Source organism: Podarcis liolepis (genome assembly GCF_965112155.1).
Source record: "Podarcis liolepis genome assembly, chromosome: 1".
In the NCBI taxonomy this organism is placed as follows: domain Eukaryota; kingdom Metazoa; phylum Chordata; class Lepidosauria; order Squamata; family Lacertidae; genus Podarcis; species Podarcis liolepis.
In genome coordinates, this window is record NC_139554.1 from 100,182,816 (window position 1) to 100,208,244 (window position 25,429).

Consider the following 25,429-nt stretch of genomic DNA (forward strand, 5'->3'; position numbering starts at 1 on the left):
TTAAGATAATTTAAATAACACTGCATATTAAACATCATTAGTGGACTGAAATGCTCTGAAAAAGAGTTCTCAGCGTTTTACATATCATTTCAATGTCATAACTATACCTCTTCTTTCCCACCCACACAACCCATCCCGCTTCTCGTACGCTGAACGCCTGCTGTGAATTTCAGCTTTTAAATGACATCATTTGTTTTCAGTAGACCACTACCTTTCCAAAGATATAACATGCAGAGCAAAACAATATTGGTACTAAATCAACGTTGTATGCAATAACTCGCCTGAAGATACAGCATTTTCATTTGGTGTTATACTTACCATCTGTGTGGCCAAACAATGTGCAAAGGTTTCTCCAGATGGTCCAAACTACCTGAGACGCTGCACAGGTTGTAAGTTGCATGTTGGCTATCTTCCTCTTGACAAAGGGTTGTACTTTTCAAAGATGTAGGCTTGTCCAGATCTTCTAGTGTCAGTAGTTGGTTGGGCAGCCCCTCCGGTCCCAGGGAATGAAGTCCAGACTGTGGTTCACTATGTCTGGGACTAAGGTCAGAGGCGCTGATGTTTATTCCACCATTCTTTTCTTGGAAAGGCAAACAGGCATCTCCATCTCCTTTAGTACCATGCATCTTCTCAATATGGGCGAGTTTGTGTTCTGGCATAAACCTAGAGTTAAAAACAAAACAAAATTAAATTATACTTGCTCCAAAATGGCATCAATTACTTATGTCAGCTTGCAATTTTTGAATACTATCTTTTTTAAAAAGACAAAAAGCTGCAATACAAAAGCTGCTTGAATGGTTCTGCATAGTGGTGGCTCTGTCATTTTAAAATCATTTGCCACATGATAGAGAAAACAAAGAGCTCTGTTTTCCAGGTCAGAGTTCCTGAGGCCATTGGAACTGCAGAGGCTGAAGTGAGGCAAGTGGAATATACAGCTCTGTTGACCAGGCAAGGTCCAAAGCTTGCCCTTTCACCAATTCACCCATCACCCATGGAGGGCTGCTCTTGTGAGAGAAACAGCTGGTGGTGCTCCAACAGGGCTCCCTGGAAGGGGCCCATCTTCAGAGTGAGGCATTGTGGGTAAATTTCCTGTGCCACTTCTACTTCGCCAAAATAGTGGCAAATCCTGTTTAAAGTTCAACATTAAATTTAAACTTTAACCAGGATTTGCCACCTGTGCAGCAAATTGGCAGTGTCAGTGTCTGGAACCACCTCACCCACAAAGCCTTACACAAAGGAAGCACCCCCTTTCTTACAGTTGGTGCTTAGGAGAGAAGATGGCTTTGGCACAAGCAAGTTCCAGGTCAGGGAAGAAAGAGAGGAGGTGCAGAAGTCACCTGCCACAGGTGTAGAAGGTTGCAACAGAGGGGAGTGAGGCCACTTCAGAAACAGCGCAATGTGTTGCGCCAGACCCCCGGCCTACAGCAGTGGCTTTTCAAGGCACCAGGCACAGTATTTCTTAACTTACTTCTTGAAGTCTCTTTCTGATGGAAATATGCAAAAAGCCTGTGCCTACGACTGAGCTACAGTCCTTCTCTTTAACTCCCATGGAAACACCAGATAGTTTTGACTAATTTAAGTTGTAGTCCCCATTTTTTTAGGGAAACTAGTTAATGACCAGCTTGGGGACATCCCTGTTGTTAAAAGTTTCCATGTTCTCATACTATAACATTGCAAATAGCTGCATAATCTGCCATAAATGAATGGTGGAATAGTACTACTAATACTATTTCTAAAAACACACCCCAATCCCAATAGTTTGTTCTATGTGGTCTTCTGTCTCCTTACCCAGATTCTAGTCCTTGTGCCCAATTATGCAGTGCCTCACTTCCAGCTATTTTCCAGGTTTAAGTTCTCATAAATCCATTGTGGGATTTTCAGTTATTAGATAAGATGTCAATGAAAACAGCTGCAAAATATATTTTCTACAAGATGTACGTGGAAAGCCCAAGCTGGGCACAATCAGGACTTTTTCTATCTACTTGCATTACAGACATAAGACTAATCACCTTGACAGTTTTTAAAGTAGTTAGTTTGTAATACTGTTCGCTGAATGATTTTTAAAGCAAGATTTATTTCATGATATATCAAGGAGTAAGTATTATCCACATTAACTTGGCATTGTTTTGGCACCAAGTGGTTCTGTATATCTTAAGAGCAATAGTGCAGACATAATAAAACCTGCTGAGAGTCACAAAAATGATTTTTTAAAAAGTTTGCAAGTTAGCTTAGGTGGTTGAGCTTTCGCTATGCATCATTATATCTAAAAACACAAGACCTTTTATAATCTATGGAGGACAGGACAGTCTACATCACAAATCATACACAGTACAACCTCTATTGTCAACATGGCAGGAATGATATGACAGACAATCTATTGCCCAGCTGCTACTCAAATGGTTTGCATGATGCTTTAACATATCACTTGAAATTAAGAACTAGAAATGGACATGATGATGAAGGAACATTTCAAATAACTTGGTAGCAGAATCTTAAAGCTGTTAGAGTTTACCATGTTATAGAGCAATGGTTCCCAATTAGCTAAGTTCTGTGGACCCCCTGTTTTTCAAAAGCTAAGCAGTGGACCCCCTACTTTTGAAAATTTTGATATTGCTATGGTAGTTTTTATTACGTGAATAGTGCCATTCAACCCCTGTGTGGGTTAAGTGGATCACTGCTTGGGGATCACTGTTATGGAGCCCTTATACAATCAGTGTGAATAGCCTAAATACTCATGGGTATGTTGGACTGTAGCAGCAGTCCATTTCCACGAATGTTGGAACAGAGCTTGCTCTTGTGCAATGGAAGGACTCAATCAGTGTGACTGGGAACTCTGAAAAAGCAGGACTCATGATTTCACAGTAAAGTACAATTTTGCATGATTAGACACTATTCTAACTTTTAACCAAACCTGTGTTAGATCAGGAGTGAGGTGTCTCACCATTCCACCCTTCTCTCTGCAAAGTTTGTTCATTTGTAGTTTGAAAAGCGTTAAAGACTAAAGTAGACCTTATATAAACTATTATTGCTGAAAAGTCATACCATAACAAACAGCATTAAGTGCTTGTAGCACATGGAGCTAATTCAAAATTATAAAGAAGCAGGTGGAAAGAAGGACATATTTTTAACTTCTTTCCCTGATTCTAGTGCACTGTTGGACCAAAGTCCCTCCAAATTTGTTGGACTAAAACAGAGGGCATCATGTTGGCTGGGACTGATGGAAGTTGGAGTCCAACAGAATCTCACCTCTCACAGAACACATTTCTCACCTCTGTTCCAATGCAAAATCTGATGTTATATAAAGGCGAGAAAAGAGGCACAAGTAATTCTGATTAACTTGGCTTCTATATACACACATAAACTGGCACAACGCCGATTGATGTTTTCTTCGCTACTTCATAACATTGGATCGAGTTCTTGTCCTTATCCAAGGTTAAAGCCCTGACATGTGTTGACCCTGGAAGGCGTCATAGATTCAAGAAAAGCAGCAAGGTCCTACCACATCTCCTGTTCTCACCAACAGCTTCTTACAAGTATCAGCTTTGAAAGCATGCAGGGACTTTTCATAACCCCACTTTCACACTCTGATGTGGCCTTGCACATACAACATTTTATACTTTTGATGAACAACAGAACAACAGCAACAGTTGTTGGGTGGCACCTGGTACCAGCATTGAAGGAAGATGCCAGAGTGGTGCTCTTGGTTTATAACACACAAAATTCAAAACTATCAGGCAACAGGTTAGAATACATATAAAGAAAAGTCACAAACTCACAGCTTTAGTATGCCAGTGTGTCTTGAATTGCCTAGCTTCTTTGTAAAGCCATTGGTTTAGTACGTGGCACATTGATTTCTAATGTAAAACAAGACAAAGACACACACACAAATACACACACCAAAAACCTCTACTGGAAATGTAAGTAAAAACGTTTTCCCCTTTGCTGAATTTAGACTGGCTCCTTTGAGATATAATATTCCCATTTACAATGTTTATAAACATAACAAAAAAATAAGCATTGAGAGTACCACAAATATAATAAATAACCTGTCAGCTTGGTGCATTTGACTGTAAACGCTTTGTTGAAACACTACAGCAAAAATAACTAATTCTTGACTACATAATAGAAATCTCTTAACATGCTAAAAGTCACTATAAATGTCAGCCTGAATGTTTGACATTTAATCTGCCAGATTTGCCATTCTTTCTAGCTTGTGCAATACACATTCTCTACATCGAAAACAGCCGTGCCAACACACCTATGCACATTAATTTGCAGCAGAGACGCGAAGCTTCTACTGTTTGCACGTTAGATGTCATCATGTCCTTTTGTACATGTTTATTCACAACATCTCATTTGGCCTAATGAAACATTACTTATGAGAATCAGTATTCTTCATTGGCACTGACAGTCAACTCATACACCATTTTATTAAAAACACCACCAAAAGAAGAATGGGAAGATACTGATGTCATCGTCAAATGAATAAAAACCACATTAGAAACACTGGCTGAAGGGCTGTTTTGGGTTAGATCAAATTATTAAAGAAGCGGTCCTGGACTGTGTGCTACATTCAGTATATTCTGAAAAGCTATTTTTCATAAAAACAAAACACATAAAACATGTGAGAGCTGGAAGAAATATACTCTACATATATAACTTTCAAACTTCATAGAGACCATGTCTATAAATCCAGGGCTGTTCTAGAAGAATGCAATGAAGTAAAAATGGAAATATCTAGGTACATATTTGCTCTGTAAATGTCTGGGGAAAGCCACTTAAAATACTAAGCTGTGTTCAGGTAAAGATCTCCAGGAAACTAAATCCGTATCTCAGACCTCAAGATGGCAAAAAAGAATAACTTCTGAATCCAAAGACTCTCTTTGCAGAGGGAAGTATCACTACCAGATGATTCTGCATGGGAGGGCAGCAGGACAAAACCTCATAAAGATGTTCATACTCTACCTACCATAATGGTTTTTCAATGCGATTCTATCCAGGTTTTGTAAATGTATGCCAGTGTTTCTTCCCAAATGCAGACTTTTTATTATTTCCACTTCTAAGGTCACATGTTGTCAAAAAACAAACAAACAAGTATGTGAAACAGCAGTAGCTACTCTTTGCTGTAAATGACACTGATGTATATTTAGAAGAAAGCTAAAATGAAAAGGATGGTAAAAAAGAGAAAGAAAAGCCACCCTCTCTCTTTTGAAAACAGGTGGTTTACAATTCTTATCACACCAAGTTGACGGTGGGGAAAGGACCTTTTCAGTAGTGGCACCCCAGTTATGGAATGGCTTCCACAGGGTGGTATGACGTGATAATCGTTCAGTCTTTCAGGTTTCGCAGTTTAAAACTGAGTTTTAGTTTTAACATTTCTTATTAATCTGTAATAGTTTTTACTGTTTTACATTGTATTCCAATTTGTAGTATTGTTTTTCTCTGTGAGCTGCACAGAGAACTTCTGCTATCAGATGGCTATATAACTGCAGTTAATAAACAAACAAACAAATATAGTGTGAGCAAGTTCAGAGGTACAGTGGATTATCAGAATCCATTCAAGTCAGGTTCAAGAGTGAATAGATCTTTAGAGACCCAAGCACAATGTCCAAACACAATGCACACTGCACCTATCAAGTCCATTAAGTACAGTGGTACCTCGGGTTAAGTACTTAATTCGTTCCGGAGGTCCGTTCTTAACCTGAAACTGTTCTTAACCTGAAGCACCACTTTAGCTAATGGAGCCTCCCGCTGCTGCTGTGCCGCCGGAGAACGATTTCTGTTCTCATCCTGAAGCAAAGTTCTATTTCTGGGTTAGCAGAGTCTGTAACCTGAATCGTATGTAACCTGAAGCATATGTAACCTGAGGTACCACTGTATCTGTACACTAACTGATGACTTTACAAACATTTTTTCTTACGTTTTGTTCATTTGCTTGCCTTTTTCACTTTATGCACCAAAACTGAATGTGCTATCACATACAGGCAGCGACCATCATGCACGTGCTTGTTGCTGTTGACCCAGAAGTGGCCCAAAAGTGGGGCAGAATGGGGGTGGGGGCGGAACAGAAGTGGAAAGGAGCAGGGTGGGTTTCTGTGTGTTCCATCGATGCACACGGTGGTCAGGAACGAAACCCCCACACAAAATGGTTGCCGCCTAAACTGCCAATGGGTTCAGTTCTCAAAGTATGAATCTTTATGCACCCAAAACAGCAAGAGGTATAAGGAGGTATAACAGAAGGAGGTATAAATAGGTTTGTGGAATGCCAGGGTTTGCAGAAGTACAAGAACTTTATTTTGGTGAAGGAGAGGGCTGGCTAATATTTTTGTTGTTGTTTTTTAAAGCCCAAAAGCCCACTAGGACAAAGTATGGTCTATGGCCATGGAATACTGGCTAGTTATTGAAGAGGACGAAAACAGCTGGAAAAATAAGTAGCAAGGGCAGTGGAATGGAGTACCCTGAGAGAAGGCATGGAGGAGTGGCTGGCAGGCAACCTAAGCAACAGCATTTCACACTGTAACATTTTGTTGAAGTCCTCCTTTGTTTCCCAAACAGTAGACATAGGAATGAGGGACATTCTGCCATTATTGAATGGCGCAAAACACCTTGGGGCAGAAGATGCCTACTGTAATCTATAGCTACTGATTGTCTGATGTTGAAGAATGTGAGTGGTGAACCGAATATTTCTCAGTGTCCTTTTTGCTAGGCTGCTTTCTGGCAGTCCAGGGATGGCTATGGATCTGCGTATTTTAAGCACTTGAGACTATGGAGGTTATCATTGTGGGTAGATTGATTTAACATCCAATGATGTCCTGGCCTTCTCAAAGCCCCACATCACATTTCCCGGCTTTTGGGCATGCATTCTGCTCAGTTATAGCTAAACAACTCAGGTGAAATGAATACCTGTTGAGGCTTTGCTTGATGTTAACCACTTAACTTTTTGGTTTAGTGTTTACAGCATGTATTAAACAAATACGAGAGTGAAGAAAGCTGCAAGAAGAAGAACAAAGAGGAAAGGGAAATGTTAGTAATATGCTGGAGCATCACTCAGCTAAGTGGCTAACTGAGGAAAGGCACCTGACTTAAGGTAGGATAGTAGATTGTGCAAAGAAAATAAAAGCAAGCCAGGCTCTTTAACGTTAGAGTGTTTCCAGATGCTACCTCTTTCCCCAATATTTTGCTGGGGGGAAACTCTCATTCCTCTGGATTTAGGATTCAAAAGCTCCAGCAAATTTCATTTTATTTCCTCAGCATTTCCTGCTCTTCACAATCCTCTTGCCAATCCGATTTCATCCTCAATCAACTGCACTTTCAACATCTTCCGAGTGTTCATCTCCTCTAGGCTGTAATTCCTAGACCTCAATGTAAAGAGGAGGGACAGAACATATCACGTAAGAAGTCCACAAAGTACTCTGTCTGAACACTGTTTGCAAGTGGACCTAAAGATCCCGGATTTCAAGTGTGTGCGTGTGTGTTTTGCTTTTCTTTAAAGCTACACAAGACGCTCTGTGAAATTGAAATGCTTTGTTTTGCTCATCTGATAAGGCTTCTGAGTATAACATTCATAGAGCTCTTCTTCTGGGAAGCACACAGCATGGAAATAGGACTAGCTGAAAAGAAAGTCTGCCACAGAATTATGCAAAGGAGGAAGGAAAAGGCAGAAGCTATTCCCAAAATAAACACAAACCTCACAGATGTGTGCATTCTGGGCTTTGATTCCTTTGTGCTTCCCCCTCCCCCTAGTTCCACACCCTTCTAGCCAAAACCATTTTAATCTACTCTGTACTTGTGGGATTATTACTGACTTAATACCACTTTGTTACATAACATATTTACCCCTGAGTGGCTAGCAAAAGGTTTCCTGCAAACTCCTTAAATCACTTTAGGTTGTTTAAAAGATTTTATTTGTGTTCTTTTTACATCCCCCCCCCTAAATACTCAGTATGGAAAGAAAGAAAGTTTTGTTTTCTTTCTATCTGCATATAATTTGCAGCAAAACTGAAGTCAATAAACAAAATACCATGAATGTTTTCAAATGTATATAGCATGAAGCTTTTATGAAGATAAAACTAAATACTTCACAGAATAACTTCTAAGATATTACATAATTATTAAAAGTTATCAGTAATGCAAGAACTACACTGCAGCATTTAGGCTGTATTCACAAACATGCTAGCTATGAATAAGCTCCAGTGCAAAAAGTTGGGTTTACCTCCAAGAGAGCATGCACAGAATAGCACTGCTAAAGACAAAAGAATAGCTCACGGTACAGTGGAAACTAATTTTGATCACAACACCTGAGAAAGGTTTAGAACATATCACTTTGTGTATACTAACTGAGGAAGCTTTTTGAGAACTGGGTTAGATTCTATTAAGGCTGGCACATAGCCACCAACATCTAGACTTTAGCTGCAGCACCCACCAACTCAGTTCTAGGATGTTGACTTACAAAATACGCATTTGATTTAAAGCAGCTGAAAGGAAAAGATGGAACAGAACTGGAAATGGATGCATTTTTGTAAGAAGACACCTCACCTTCAAATCACATGGAGTTTGGGTTCTTCCCCTGCATCCTATTATTAAACTGCCACCACCAGAGCATGTAATTTCCTGGTTAGAGGAATTTCTTCTAATCAGTATTTTTAAAAATCAGTGTCCCCTTTAAACGGACTTTCTCAGTAAATACACAATGCAGAGGGGAATGCTATCATAACACTTCAATAGTTAAGTGACTCTATGAGAAAAATACTTCCAAATGTTTCCTAAACCCCTCCAAACCGCACCAAAGAACATTATCGTAATATTATGTTTCCCCATGGTCTCCAATATTTAAGCTTGCCATTACTGAAATGATACTTGGATGAAAAAGTTTGTGCTATGCATAAGATTTTTCCTAAAAGAAAGTCTTGCTTTAAAAGTTTAGCTAGCCTTAGAAGTCAATGTTATTTTGATTTTCACTACTTTTCTTTATTAATTGGCCAGCCATTCTACACACACTTAGCCTGTTGTATGGGCCCTATGCAAGAACCACTTATTTTAAATCTGAGCAGAAACCATGTGATCTCACTCCGAAGAGTAACTGAAAACAATAACTTGCCTTAGATGATTACATATCACGTTACAAATAGATAGTCATATTTCTTGTAGGGTATAGACAATCCAAATAAACTGTATACCATATTTTGATAACACAATCCAGCATCTCTAGCATCAAAGGGTTCGTTTCTGTTAGATTTTAATGTGAATCAGGGTTGTAATGTTTTCTGTAAGCATAAGCTAACCATTTCAACGATTTTGCCAGCAAGCTGCCTTTTTGGCAGATTATTGGCAGTATGTACTGGCAACAAGCTAGTGCAGCTAAAACCCTGCTTGTATGTTACAGGTAAATAATGATTTAAATAAATTTATGTGAAATGTTCCACATGGTCACATCTGTTTTTGATAGCTCAATCCCCTGTGCAGATACAAATCCTTTTGTGTGTTTCTCAAGAAAACACATAGTTCACCTTAATTATTTTAACACCTCCTCAGGTATCCAACATGGCAGTGAAACAAAGAAATACCAGGCACAGCTCTCCTAAAGGGAACAGTAATGTCAGCTAATTAAGCTGCAAGAAGAGTGTGTGTGTGTGTGTGTGTGTGTGTGTGATGACATCAAGCGGTATGAAACGGCCTTGTAGTATTCATACAGCCAGGTAACCTTAGGTGCGTTTATGAGGAATGAAAGCAAATCCATCAGTGGCCATTTGACCCCTATTGTCAAGGACCAGGATGCAAGCAAATACTTACAGCACAATCCTATACGTACTTCTGTGAAAGCTCCATTGATTTCAACAAGATATACTCTGAGGTAAGCAGGTACAGGCCTAATTATTACAGACTCAGAGCAAGCCGCCTGCCTTAAGTCTAACTCACTTCAATGCCTGACTCTGCTTCAGACGGCTTGCCCTATTCGACATCACAAAATGATTTTGAACTTTCTGACAGTTTCTAAAGCGGTCTCCTATGCAGCATGGTAGGAAGGAGCTGCTGTTCAAGAAAGGGAGGGTGGGCAGTCCAGCCTTAAAATCTCGGGCTCACTGTTCGAGCATCACAGTTCTTTGGATCCTGGCCAAGGTCCCTTATTTGTATGAAGTTGGGCCTGGGCCAAAAATCCTGATTTAGTTTTGCCCAGGGTCTTTGTAATCCTCTCGGTGGCCTTGCATACAGCGTTCTTGTACTACATGAAACACAGAGATATCATTTTAATTTCTCTCAGTCACAAGGTAATATACATCTGAAGCTCTAGCCTTGGCTTGTGGCGGCAGAATCCCAGGATGCTCTACTTTCCAGCAAAAAAAGGTTACAATGTCAGCGTATTACAAGAGATGAATGAGTACTGGGACAACGGAAAGGGACGAGGGTGAAGTGAAGTAAGCACTGCTCGGTTTAAGTAGTGTCATACCACTGGGGTATTTGCAGAACTAGGCTAAGTATAATGTGGATGAGGGTTCAGGCTCGGTTGTGAAAATATTGCACATTGCAATTTCCCTTTGTCCAATTATACCCTTTAGGGAGATGGTTTTTTTAATGTAGGAAACACACCACCATTGTATATGCACACAGCTAAAACTAAGAAGCTAACTCCCGCAATGATTTCGAATGCAGAATTGGCCCTATGATTAGGCAGAATGAGGCAATGACCTCAGGCTGAAGATATTAGGGGGCAGGACAACACCAGCAACAGTTGGAGATCAGAGGTTTGTCATGCACCAGCCTGCCATGTACCCACTGAACCAGCCTGTTGTCCTCAGGTGCGGTCAAGGATGCATGCCAGTGTTGGAAATAAGATTAACGCTAACCCAGGTAGCTACTGTACAGCCAATAGAAAGCACCAACTTGCTCTTTGCCTCAGGCAGAAAATATTTCCTTTGTTATGGATATGTATGCTTCCCTAGAACCAAGAATACCGATGATAAGAAAAAAATATGAGAAATGTACCACTTTTTCCATGTTCATTGCTGGAAGTCTTGTACCCTAAGTTGTTCAGGAGTTGAAAGAAACAACAACAAAAATCAATGCATTTTTAAAATTTTTGGTTAAAATCACTGCAGTGCAGTTTTGACAAATGCAGTCTGTCATCTTGGTTCAAAACAGCATCCAGTTATATTCAAACATAGACAAAAGACCTGTTCATTGATCTCAGGAACCATCAAATGAATTTTCCTTATGATATCCTAATAAGCGTCCAAATGGACAGTGAACAAACAAATAGCTCTCAAAAATATATAGTCAATTGAATTTTATGTAATTTCTAGGTAAGGATGCCTGAAGAATTTGAATTCTGTGTATTCTGATGCAAACTGACCTGATCTTCACCTACTGAAATAATGTATAGATAAGAATGTAATTTTCCTTCAGAATTCAGAAACTTTTTCTGGCTCAGAAACTGTGTGAAATGTCTGTTTTGGAATCAAATATATTTAGAAATATGTACATTGGATAAAATATGTATTTAAATAAACATCAATCAATCAATCACAGATTTATGCAGAAATGGGACGAAAAAGGATTTATAATGAATGCATGCATGCAAAATTGACAGAATAGAAATGGAGTGTTCTACCCAGCTCTAATTCTATGGATACCCCATGAAACTCAGAACTTACACGGTGGTTATCCCATTTTTATTCACAATAACCCTGTGAAGCAGGTAAGCCTAAGAGAAAATAAAAGGGGCCATCAAAGCCACACAGTGAGCTTCATGGATGAGTGGGGACTGAATCCAACTCCACACCCTATCCACTATACAGGGCTGACTCATATCTGCAGTTACAACATACTTGTATCACTACAGCCTCTGACCAGATGTATTCCTCATACTGAATATATAGTCTAATTGTTGATGAATTATTTAATGATGTCATGTGAAACTAAGGATATGTGTAAAATAACCGAAGTTCAGTGTCTCAAAAAAATCTGTCTGCGGACAGTTTTGCTTGTTTAAAGCTCAGTATTCTTACCTCCCTGCTAAAATAGGTTTGTCCACAGAGCTTTTAATGTTTGCTCTTCAAAAGATAATCTGCTCTTTCAGGTTTGGGGCTTGTTTGGCTACACACACACACACACACACACACACACACACACACACAGGCAAGTTATTTAAAGCTTAGTCAGAAATTCTTGTCAAGATGTACTGGATGCTGTCATAAAACCATGTAAAGTCGTACTGGGCTTCTGGTTAATTTGTTCAATTTCAAGGATTTTATCTCTTTTCCACTGTAGGTACAAACCTTGAGGGAGAACTCCTTGTTGTTTAAAGAAAGAAATCCCTGTGATTGTGAACCGAAATGAGAAAGTCTGTTTGCCTTTCTTGTAAGTCTGTTGTTTCACTTCCATTTGGGAGTTGGGAAACAAATCCAGTGAAAGCTAGGTACTTTAAAGAGGAGAGAAAAAGGAATGTTCCAGACATATTTGCTATCGTTTCACTAAAGACTCAATTCAGATATCACATCAAACAATGGCTTCTGCTAACCATAGTTTAGATCCCATGTGGGGCTTTGAGATTCCACATATACAATAAGCAAAGAGTGGTTTGGAAGAGCTTGTGTATATTTGTTTTATTCATCTTAACCTCACAAATTCATCACCTCTCCAATCTCCATGGTGCAGCAAATTCTACAGATAAAGTGATGGTTGCACTTATGGTTTCTCAATGTTAGACATCAAAATAATAATTAGCAGTACCCATGGCTTGGAAGCCCACTTCAAACCATGGTCTTAGATTCTGGATCGCTGTGCAACTGCAAACCATAAGTTTAAATTCACCCATAATTAAGCTTCTTTAGCCATAGTTTGGCAGGGTGTCTAAAATGAGCATATGTATATAAATAAATGAAAATTTCCAGGAGAAGCATGCTTAAACCCAGATGGATCTTCAAAGCAGCAGATACAACAGAATGCAATGCTATTTCTACCATTGCCGCCCCCCCCCCAGCCCCTGAGCCTGGCTTCGGCTGGGGAGGCTGGATATAAATAAAAATTTATTGTTATTTATTATTATGGTGTTGTGCTGGGTTAGTATATCCTCTATACCACCTCCACACACACCAGGAAATAGTGGCCTTTTTATCTTTGAAAGGCAAAGATGGAGTAGCCAGAGGAAGTAGCTCTCTCTATATATAAGAAGCTTGAAGTATATATGGGTTTGTCCAGAAGTTTCAAAAATATGAAATAAGTAGGAGCTGAACCCCTGCTCGCATTCCTCTCAAACCTGGCCTATACACCTGCAACCCTTTTCCAAACTCTCCCCTGTCAACTAGAGATGTGAAGAACTGGGAACTCTCCTCCCACAAAAAGCTTCCATTTTTAAAGCTTAATTGTAGAATCTAACAAGAAGGAATGAGTTTGACCAAACTGCAGGAGGCAGCGGAAGACAGGAGTGCCTGGCGTGCTCTGGTCCATGGGGTCACGAAGAGTCGGACACGACTAAAGACTAAGCAACAACAACAGGAAGGAGGGTGGGTGCAAAACTAGAATTAGCTGGCTCTGCCTCTCATTGGTTCTGGCTCCACCTACTGTTTAGACTCCCTGCCTTTCACCCTACCCATAGCGGTGGTCATCATTACTGCCTATCCTTGTTACAAGGCAGAGTATGGAAAATGTGTGATGGGTATATATTATTCCTTTTGGGAGGGAGGTCTGTGCTAGAAGTGACAAATGCTAAGTGAGTGGGGGAGATTGTACTGAATAGCTTTGCAAACATAGGAACTTAACACTGCTATCTGTTCCAAATTCAAAACTTGACTTAATACTGCTATCTCTTCCGAATACTGAAGAGTATACCATACAACTGAAAATTCCTGCAAAAAAAAAAAAGCCACAAAACAAAACTTTCTAAAACAGCATAGGGCCTTCACCTGAAAGAGCACAAGGGCCAGGCAACCTCCCCGCTCCCCACTTCCTGCATGACAAGATCAAAAGAAGGAGGTGTATATATAAATGGCACTTGGTTTGGATTCCATTATTTTATAGAAGCCAAGGAGGAGATCAAAGAAAAAAAGTACCTCAATTTTGCTATTAACATTTAACATAGCTCCAGTCTGAAAACCTTTTCCAAATTGCTACTGCAATTTAAAATCTGAGTGTAGTTGAGCTGTTTTGTAGAATAGCATTCCTGAGAGCTATACGTTTCAACTCGCCGACTTTTTTCACCTATGGCGGAAACGAGGTGGGTTTTTTTTTTTTAAAGTGTCTTATTTCACAATATGACTTCGTTATCTTTAATTATATTGGAGCAATCAATAGGCTGCAGCTGGGTTGAAGGTCTGTTGTTTTAGGAAAATTTTCACAGGAAAATAGTTTTAAAATGGAAAAGGAGAGAAACATTTCTAATCTCAAGTATGAAAAACTTAAAATAATGCAATATACCTTTCTCCCTGCAAATTTAACAAAGATACATAGAAAATGTGTATCATCAGCTCTAAATTGTAGCTCAGAGTTCAGCATTCAACTGAATATATTACAGAAGGTCGATAATCCAGAGCTCAGGAGCACCTGTGTATTCAGCAGTACCTTCTATGGTGCTCACGAAAGATCTCTGTAAACATCCCCTCAAAGATCTACAATGCATGAGATAGGGAGCAAGGCACATCCACACCATTTTGTCTTCCCTTCTCTTTTCTTGTTTTTATAGATATGATAGCTATTTCTGCCGCGCCCCCCACCCCCAATACGGCGGCTATTTTGCATTGCATTAGACCCTCGCAGTTGCCATTATGTGAAGCCATGGAGCAATTTTGCATTATGCCACACACTCAACACCCTAGATCGGATGGATGGGAGAGAGGTTGCCTGCTCTTGATGGGGTTACACTCCTTCTGAAGGAGCAGGTACATAGCTTAGGGGTACTTCTGGATTCTTTACTCTCAGCTTGGGGCTCAGGTGGCCTCAGCGGTGCAAAGTGCTTTCCATAAGCTTCAGCTGATAGCCTAGCTGCACCCCTATCTGGACAGGAATAGCCTAACTTCTGTTCTACAGGCTCTGGTAACCTCTAGGTTTAGATTACTGCAGCACATTATATGTAGTGCTGCCTCTGAAGACGGTTTGGACACTTTAGCTGGTTGGGAATTTGGTAGGGCAGGGCAGTTTGAGCGTATTGCACAAATCCCGGCCCAACTACATTGGCTGCCGATTAATTTCTGGGCTCAGTTCAAAGCACTTGTTTTGACCTATAAGGTCACAAATGCCTCAGGTCTGCAATACTTCAAGAACTGCCTCTCCCTATATGAACCAACCTCCTCCTCCACTAGAGGTCTGGAGGGTGGCAAGAGAAGAACAGGACTTCTTTGTGGCAACTCCCCATTTGCTGAATGCTCTCCCCAGGGAAGCTCACCTGGTGCCTTCATTACATTAGGTGCAAGGTGAAAACATTTCCCTTCAACCAAGCGTTCAGTTAATTAACATTCTATGGTTTTCTTAATGTGTTTGTGGGGAATGGGGTTATTGGTTTGTTTTTGTTTTATTATGTACTTTGTATTCTTACTTTTATGTTTTTCTGTTGTGAACTGCCCTGGGACACTCCGCTAGGTATCTGTGGCCATTGCCTCTGCTTTCCCTTTCGCTGGGCCAAATGTAAATTGTCTTCCATTGAACAGGAGGAAGAGGAAGTTAAAGGTGGTGGTTTGGGACAAAAAGAGACCTGCTCACAGGCATGTGTTTGCTCTGATCCTGCTCTCAGGCATTTGAACAAGGGCACTTATTCCTCCCAGGGCCTTTGATCAAATGCTTAAGTCATCCCTAATTATTACTCAGGACCGGATGCCTGATGGACACAAATGGAGTGTCCTAGTGAATCAGCTGCAGTATGATGGGCAGTTGGTCTGCATATGCTTTCTTCTTAAACACTGGATGGTTTCCAGGGCAGGGTTGAGGCAGCTGCACATAACTGTGCATGTGGAAGGAAGGCATGTGGGGCTTGCACAGCCTTCCTTCCACATGCAGCTGGTTGAGAAACTGGTTGAGAAACAAAACAAAAACATCGAAGTTTTTGGAACCAAAGAAGCAACAATCACCGTACAATTTAACTGAAAAGAAGTGGCATTAAGTATCAGAAGAGAAGAAAATTATTTCAACATTTTAACTTTGGTATTAATAACATAAGCAAACGAAACCAATGTTACCGAGGAGCCATACAACTGGATACAAGCAAAAATAAAAACAAAAGAAAGTATGGAAATGGAAATAAAAACAACGGAAAGCCAAAAAGCCTCTCTGACGTGCTCTGAATAATGTTTTGATGCTATGGTTGCAATCCTCAGACCACTTCAATGGGACTACTCTGCACTCTGGTTTGAGGAGAGCAGCCAATGTAACTAAGAAACAGACTTTTCAAATCAATTCTCTATTTTTAAGATGTGTCTTGGCTGAGAAGCTTTGTGCCATGCTCCAAAAATCAGACTACATTCTGGGGAAATGTATTCAAAGATGCCTAGAAATGATTCCTATTTGAGTTAATAGTGAAGTTTGTGGGCTGCTTTTTAAAAACACACACACAACCAAATATAGCATGCCCCATAAGTGACAAAGTTCACTAAAATGGCACTTTAATGTTGCTTACTTCACTGTGCAAGATTAGGAAGGAGCTTTAGAACAACTGCGCGGAAGAAGAAAGGGGCTCAAGAATCACTGTTGGGTTTGGCTGTCCGCTGAACTGGGATGCAGAGGTTCAGACTGATACTAAAATCTGCTCAAAAAGATTTATTAGTAATTCAAGCGATCTGACACTTAGTTCAGTGGGAGGGCACATGATCCGCCTGCAAAAAAGTCACTGATCCAATGCCTGGCACCACCAATTAAAAGAATCAGATAGCAGATACTGTTGGATTCCAGCTTTCAACATAGAACTCCAGCTGAAGAGCAGCAAAAGAAAGCGGCACACCAAGCCTTACAAAACTCCAGACACAATCTTGCAGTTCCTACATGTCATGCAAAGATCCATTCGTAACTTATGAGATCAATGTGGGATGAGAGTCTCTAGACCTGGGTCTCCCAAACATGGGTCTCCAGTTGTTTTTGGACTACAACTCCTATCATCCCTAGCTAACAGGACGATGGGAATCGTGGTCCAAAAACAGCTGGTGGATTTAAGTTTGGGAAACCCTGCTCCAGACCATATGGAAACAGCTCCCATATTGTTTTGATAACTTGTGTTATTGAAACAAAGCAAGTGCCAAGGACCTCCACGCCCTTCAGGTCTGCATGTCAACTTTGCTTTTATTCTTCCAAGTAAGTTCTTGAGTCCTTTTTGAAAGGCGGATTGTATTTCACAAGGACTCAGTTTATTACTGGATTTACACTTTGAATAATTTGATATTATCTAGTATTCCGAGTGGCATTTATATAACTGTTTTAACTTTTTGTGTTTGGGCTATTACGATACCTATGTACATGGCATTTCATTAGGTTGCTGTGTTGTAAACTTGGTCCATGGCCTTTCGACAAAGGGCAGTACATGAATCCCTCAAATAAATAAATAAAGAATACACAGGGGAAGGCAGCATTAGACCCCTGCTCTCCCTCTCCCATCATCACAGGGCCTTCTGGGGCCAACTGCTCTGCTGAAAGGAATCCAGCTCTAGGAGGTAGGAGTGGAGATCAGACCCCCAATACCTCTAGCTGCTTGCTCCTGCTCCTGGCTCCAGCTGCACTGGCTTGGTTTTGGTTCACAACATTTGTGGTTCACAACATTTGTGAAATGTAATGGATTTATTAAAAAGAGCTGTACAATTAAGTCAAAAAGCGACATATAAAACTACTAAATAACAAATAAGTAAATAAACATGGTTCTTTAGCACCAGGGCTGAGATCTTGCACCCAGTCAACTCAATGCCACAAGATATTGTATATGTAACAAGTTTGGAACAAGTTTGCAGCCCAGTTGTCTGTTATGCTGTTTCAACGTTGTTGTCTTTCCTTGTTTGCTCTTATACCATTTTAATGCTGAATTTATGACACTGATACATTGTAATTCGCATTGATAAAAGCTGACATTCTTGCCTATTGACAGCTTCTTTCAACATTTTAATACCAAGAATACTGGTTTAGATTCTGCACCCCCACCCCCAGAACAATGCATTGTCCTTTCCAGAGATTAAGCTGGCTTCATTTGGCACATGCTTTTTAATTGCTTCCAGACTTAATTATTACCATACAAATAAAATATATTCCGGCTGGAGGTCGTTCTTATATCTCAAGTAGTAGTTTTCAAACTTCTTATGCTCAAGTCTGTGAATTAACTCCTACATGTTGCAACAGAAAATTGTGGAAGAGGCTCTCAGGGCACAATCTGTTACGGGGATTGAACCTGCAACCTTGGCATTATCAGCACCATGTACTAACCAACTGAGCTATATCAGCCAACACAGTGACAGAAAGTGCCCATGCTCAGTGAAAATTCTCTGCATGTTCCCAGTGGCACTGTTAGTACATTTCTCCTGTCTAATGGAAATCATTGTTGACTACCAAGCCTAGACACAATTTGCTGACTTTAATCAAACTGGTAAGTTGTCAAGGTATTGCCAACCCTGTATTTGCTACCTTGAGTTCTGTACATCAAAATATTCAATTATCTACCAAAGGGAGAGTAACAACAAGTATTTGTAGTTCAGTAGATCAACTCACTTGGCCAATGAAATCTCCCCTTCCTCCAAAAAATTAATCAAACTGTAACTAAGTTTAGAAGCAAAAAATTTTTTAAATCAAGGCAGGAAAGCAGCTGAACAATTCATAGTGGACAGGACTCGGCAGAGTTTCAATAGAAAATAATGCAACCCTGACACTTCACCAGAACGTTCAAAAAGTAAATTGAATGGCAGCATGATTGCAGTGGTTCCAGTTATGTTAATTAGGTTGAATTCATGGTTCATTGATGCTGCAATTATGTTGCAAAGAAATGCTGCAAGCATGCTATCTCATCCCACTGCAGCCTGCTGAGTATGCGGCCATTATTCTTCTTGTAGCAAAAACTCTTTCCAACGGAGATTATATGTTGTAGTTCACATTGATAAATAAAACACGCAATTCGCAGAAGGGGGAAAAATGTGGCTGACACTACTCCATTTTGACAACTTATTTCTCTTATTGCTGTAGTACCAAGGACAAACACCGCTGCTGAATCACATAAGAAGCTTTCCTCAGATACTTTGAATACCTTACATATGAATTCTCATCAAGATTATTCATTCCGTTTCACAAATGGAGTGAACAGGCACTGGAAGGTTAAGAGACTTCTCCAAAGCCAGCAGCAAGTCAGCGTTAACAGAAATGAAGTGTCATGGTTTGCGGCATCTTTCCTAGCTGGCACTGCCCCACCCCAACCATCCTCTCACAAATCAGATGGTCATTCCACTTGGAATGAGGAACTCTGCATATAAGCTGAAGCAGACATTCAGGAAAAAAGTATAACCATTCAGTGTGGAAGCTCACAGCCCAAGCTTTTTTATTGCTTACCTCCTGGTAACTCCCATCTTCCCTAGCCAGCATGACCAGTTGTCAGGGATGATAGGAGTTGCAGTCCAGCAACAGCTGGAGACTCAAGTTTGGCTTTACCTACTTACAGTGTTTTTTTTCTTTTTAAAAAATGTTTAGGGGTACTCTCATTTTCCTACTCATATTGAAATACTGCCCCTCAATGGGGCCAAACTTAGATTCACAAAATGTTTAGGAGTATGCGGACCCCTGCGGACCCCCGGAAAAAAAGCACTCTCTACTTACATGCTGCAACTGGAACACTGTGAAATTTGTACCTTCCTAAAAGGTATTCAGGACTCTTACTTTACTGCCTGGGTCAAAACATGGGGTTGTATCCAATGTTAGTCAGAGTAGATCAATGGACATGAGAAACTTAGTTCCATTGACTTCAATGGGTCTGCTATGAGTAGAACTTAGTTTGAGTGTCCCATTCATGCAAGACATTTCCAGTTCCAAGCCATAAGCAAGGATCACACAAATTTATAATGAACTCCCGTTAAAGTCTTTTAAGAAGACCTATTGAGTTCAATGGAGAAGTTACCCACCGGGAAGTATCTATAGGATTCTAACCTAAAGCTCCTGCACTGTTCACAGGATTCACAACACCCTGATTTATAACTGATGAAATGTGACGTTTCAGTGATATTTTTATTCTGATAAGCATAAGTCTAAATTTATACGTTTGAAATGTCAGAGTCTTACTCTTAATGGGGACATGCCCTGACACAGCTTTCCTTCCACTCTTAAGTGACATTTCCCTGGTGTATTAAAAACATGTAATGAAACAGAAGAATGTATCTCCCTCTAAAAATCCAAGGGAGGGTAGACTGTAACCCCCAACAGGACTATCTCCTGCCACCTGTCCATATTATTATCCTAAACCAGGCATAGGCAAACTTGGCCATCCAGGTGTTTTGGGACTACAACTCCCATCATCCCTGACCACTGGTCCTGTTAGCTAGGGATGATGGGAGTTGTAGTCCCAAAACATCTGGAGGGCAGAGTTTGCCTATGCCTGACCTAAACAATTTTAAAATGGAGGATTTATCTACTATAGCAAATTAAATAATATCGTACATAGTTGCTGTTTTTTTAAAGGATACTATTTTCCACCAAGTACTTAATTAATATGCACCCTTCTTATCCATAAGCCCCTTAAACGGTGCAATCGCATGCGGTTTTCTGAGAAGTATGCCCAACAGAGTTCAATGGGGCTTGATTCTGGGCAACTGCAGCCCAAGTGAATGAAACATCTGTAGAAACCCCTAGACTCCTGCCAAGTGCCCTTTTGCCTGCTGTGGTCCCTCCAGTGGATGGGAAGCATACAGAACTTCACATTTTGGTGTTTATATGGGATTACGGGTGCTCACTAAGTTTCATGTGAGCAGGTCTGCAGAATGCACATTGCTTGGTTCACTCTGTTTCAACAGGGATTTGTACAGTAATGTGCTTGCAGAGATTTTCCTGCTCCCTGAAGCCTTGGGGGTCACAAGAGTTTGCACTGGTGTAGTAAACCCACTATGTAAACGAACAGCAAGCCATGGAGCACACATCACTCTTGGCTTAGGAGCAACGTTTTCTTAACTCTAGTTACTTGAGGGTCAGTCGGCATCTAAAATAGTTTTTGGTTTAGTAGGTCCTCAAACAGTAAACAACCCTGCCAAGTAGTACATCTTTACCTACTGACATTCATGTTTCCTTGACAACATGGAAATAATTTCTCTATACGTTGGATTGGTACAGCTAGCACAAAGAGCTTTAATAAACTGTGGATCCTTTGGTCAGAACTGAAAGTGAGAAAACCCAAGTGGGTGATTACATTTTAAAAGGACAGATCATCCTTTACTTCTGGGCTTTTAGAGGCTTCACTTAAAAAAAAATCATCTACATAACTACATGTAATACATTTGAAATATGTACAACCCTATTAAGGCGACTTTGGTTTAAACCCTCAGTTTATCAGCGCTACAGGCCTAATTTTGCAATCAGCTAAACCTACACTACATTTTCATCAAGTGCTGCAAATCAGCAAAATATTAAATGAATCTTGAAAAAATGATTATGAATCCACAGTTCTGTTTGACTGTATAATTCTATTTAAGATTAAAATTACTATCATAAAAAGGCCACTTTCTGAATGTAATTCCACAAAAACATCATCACAAAAGCTTTTACTGCTATTTATGTCAGAATGTATTTTAAACAGTTCTAATCATTTACCTTTGTGGACACTTAATTAAAATTACAAAACCAATTTTAATCTGTAGTCCAATTAATATGCAAATATATGCAAATGTGGTAAATCAAGGTGGTGATTAAGTTAAGGACACTCTATTTCATGTCTGCTTTAAGTGTGAAAACAAACAATCTTTTTTGTAATTGTACTGATGGATTGTGATGTTTATAGGGTTAGTATGGGGTACAAATGTTTATGCATCAACATTATGCCAAAACAAAGATTTTATACTCTGGAGTGATTTAGCATCCAGCATACATTCAGATGTAACAAAGTCATTTTGCAGTCATCTTGTGAATTAGAATAAGGTCAAAGCAAAGTTAAATTTCTATGTCATCCATTTGTATGGCTATTTAAAATTCAACAATCACTTTCTGATGTGTTAGGTAAGAGCCAAGAAGTCTCAAGAATGGCATATTATCATCCTTTATCATTTAGTGTTCATAATACACTGGTTTATCTTTGATACCATTACAGAAACAGTTCTCCCATTAAGGTGCAAAGATATTCATCCTTTTTTAACCCCTGTTGTTCACATGCTGGGATTTTTAAATATGAGATGCACAGCTAGTGCTTCATATGGCAGTTTTTCTATAGATACAAACATCCTTAAAACAAACAACCCACTCTCTCCTGTACCAGGTTCCCATCTTTGCACTCTCTGACACCACATTTCTGTACAGCAGAGTCTATCTTATCTTCCATTATGAGGAAACAAATTGAAGTTCACTGTTGCTCAGCTGGTTCAAAACCTTGGTTCCATTACAAAAAGTAGTTCAATATTAGCCTATCTGAAAATCACCAGGAAATACATTATATAAGTGTGTGTGTACATTCATGCCCATGTGCACAGACAACATTTAGTATTTCACTTCAAGCTACTTCAGGGCAATTGGGCAATTGCTATAGAAGCATGTCCTTCATGTAAATGACAATGCTTGCATCCTAACATGTTTTGGCTACATTATGAACTGTAGCAAAATAAATCTCTGTGTTTTCTGGCCACAATCAAATGTCAATCAAGTGTCCAAAAAAATAAAAAAATAAAATATGTATCACTACAGAGAAGGGTCTGTTCCAACCAAGCAGCTATTTGTGCTATATAGTATTTGCAACTCCCTATTAAGTGAGTAGGGAAGGCCTTCAAACACAGTAGTTCGAAATAACCATCAAGTTGAAAGACCGAAAACTGAGAAACAGCCTGGCTTTGTTTCGGTGCCAGCTTCAATACCTGGTTATTTTCTCAGGCATTCTGAATTGATAACTTTACAGTGTAATACTATAATAGTCAGCCTCTCTCCATGTTAAGATTGTTGCTGGGTATTTATTGTTTTATCTGCTCTTTGTTTATTAATAGAGTGATTAATTTAAATTAATTCTGTACCCTGGCCTGAGATCAGCAACATGGGGCTTTTCGGCAGTGAAGGTGTTGGGGGCACACTTAAAAGTGACACTGAGGCCAAGGACTGTGGCAATACACATGCTCAGCACATCACCCCAGCAGCTACATACCAACTATTTTTGAAACTGTGAAGATACTAAGAAGCAGCCTATAGTGTGCAATCAGGATTTGTTGTTCAAGAATATATAATGTCAAAAACTCCACAGAGGATTCCCAGTTATGGACATAACTAAAGATGTCTGCAATTATGTTATACATGCCCATTTAAATCTGTTCAGTGGAAATGAGTCAAACACGTGCTCACAGACTTGTGGTTCATACAAATTCATGGGGTCAGCCATGACTCCATACTGACTGTACCCTAATCCTAATTGCAACCCTTGCAATGCATCATCTTTTTTATTTCATCAGTGATGTGAAGCTAAAGATGCTATATATTTTTTAGGGCTAAGTTGCACACAGATGCTACATTGTTCACCTTTTACTAACCCTCCGAACCAGAATTATGTGCTGGGAGACATTTTTAACTTCTACTCATTGATTTGAACAAGATCCTTAATTTTATACAAAGGAATGTATTTAAAGTCAGTTGGACTTTTAATACGATTAGCCTATAGCTAACACAAGAATGAAGTATCTATATTGGATGCAGGAGTGACAAAAGCATGAACTTTCATTTGAAGGCCAAATTTCGTACAAACTTAAAACAAGGGTATTGATCATTAAGGAGTGTGAATGATGATCAAAATACCATCTAATTAAACCGTAGACATGATGGGATATCCTGCTGTTTTTAAACGAGAAGATGAGATGGTAGTTGACTTAGCAAAGGCTCTTACTTTAAAGTCATGTCATTTGATCTAACAGCAGGTATAAGAAAAAAAACACTGCAGTGGGGCTCAATATCTAACACAGTAAAAGTCTACTTTGCTTTTTGAGGTAATCTAACGAATTATTTTCTAGAATGCTATTGATGTGGAATGTGTATGTTTTCATGCATTTACCTGCTTAACAATAAATTACTTAGACTTTTATTGATGCCCATAAAAGCTTAAAACAATATGCCAGATTTACCATATTGATGTCGTATGTACAATGGTGATATGTCTGAGAACCTTAGGAAAGGATCTCTCCTTTTCTTGCTGATAAACTCTGCCTAAATAAACTGACTTGACCTTGGGGTGGATTCAAATTCCATGGAGCAGCCCTTTTGAACAATCTCCAAAGCCTACACATCTGAGATGATTTTGGACCACCTCCCAGAACAGCCTTCATTCTAATGGGTCATCCGGGGAATGAACCAAATATATAAAAAATCAAGGATGTTTCAAGTTAATATGGGACAAATTTAGTTTTAGCGTTTGCTTCCACCCGCTCTCCCTCTTGCTGCCTTAACACCTTCCGGCAGTGAAGCACTGGCACTGTGACTGGAGAACAATGCAGAGGACTCATAAGATTAAGATATGGTTACCAGATTTTTTTTCATTGAATCCGGGGACCCCCCCTTTTTTTAAGGTGAGTAGCAACAGGAAATCAGCCCTGAGTGCTCACTGGAAGGACAGATCATGAAGCTGAGGCTCCAATACTTTGGCCACCTCATGAGAAGAGAAGACTCCCTGGAAAAGACCCTGATGCTGGTAAAGATGGAGGGCACAAGGAGAAGGGGACAACAGAGGACGAGATGGTTGGACAGTGTTCTCGAAGCTACAAACATGAGTCTGACCAAACTGCGGGAGGTAGTGGAAGATAGGAGTGCCTGGCGTGCTCTGGTCCATGGGGTCACCGAGAGTTGGACACGGTTAAACGACTAAACAACAACAAAGCAACAGGGAGTCAGTAGTGGGGATGGTGAGGCAAAAGACTCTGGGCCCAAGCACACATGCATATTGTATAAAGGTGAAAAGCCCTTCTTTCGCACCCTGTGAAACATAAATGCGCAGTTTTTTGAAAACTGGGCAATGGCTCATCACCCGCCTGTGACTCCTGAGCCTCCCCTGATCTCCTGCCCCCTTCCTCCTTTGTTTTGACTGATTGGGGGAGGCTTGGGAGTCATAGGCGGGTGGCTGTTGCCCAGTTTAAAAAAAACCAACAAAAAAAACCTCTGCACATTTATGTTTCACAGGTGCAAAGGAAGGGCTTTGCAGCTTGCCTGGCAGAGAAACCACGCGCCTTGCGCCCCTCCTGGGCAGCGCCCGCCTGTGACTCCTAAGCCTTCCCCGATCTGTCAAAACAAAGGGGGAAGGGGGCAGGAGATCTGCACCACCAGATGTCCTTGGTTCCCC

The 25,429-nt window shown here is 40.1% G+C and overlaps 1 protein-coding gene across 12 annotated transcripts in view; it reads right to left on the reverse strand.

Moving 5' to 3' along the window:
* GTDC1 (glycosyltransferase like domain containing 1) overlaps positions 1-25,429 on the reverse strand; it is a 222,994-nt gene that overhangs the window by 65,582 nt on the left and 131,983 nt on the right. For 11 of the 12 annotated variants that reach the window (XR_014523545.1, XR_014523546.1, XM_083494341.1 and 8 more), the window contains one exon: positions 319-663. Coding sequence is in view for 10 of the 12 variants with exons in the window: in XM_083494341.1 (XP_083350467.1) it covers positions 319-663 (345 nt within the window). In the remaining 2 variants the exon portion in view is untranslated. The remainder of the gene's footprint in view (positions 1-318; positions 664-25,429) is intronic. The other variant, XM_083494344.1, reaches the window with a different exon arrangement.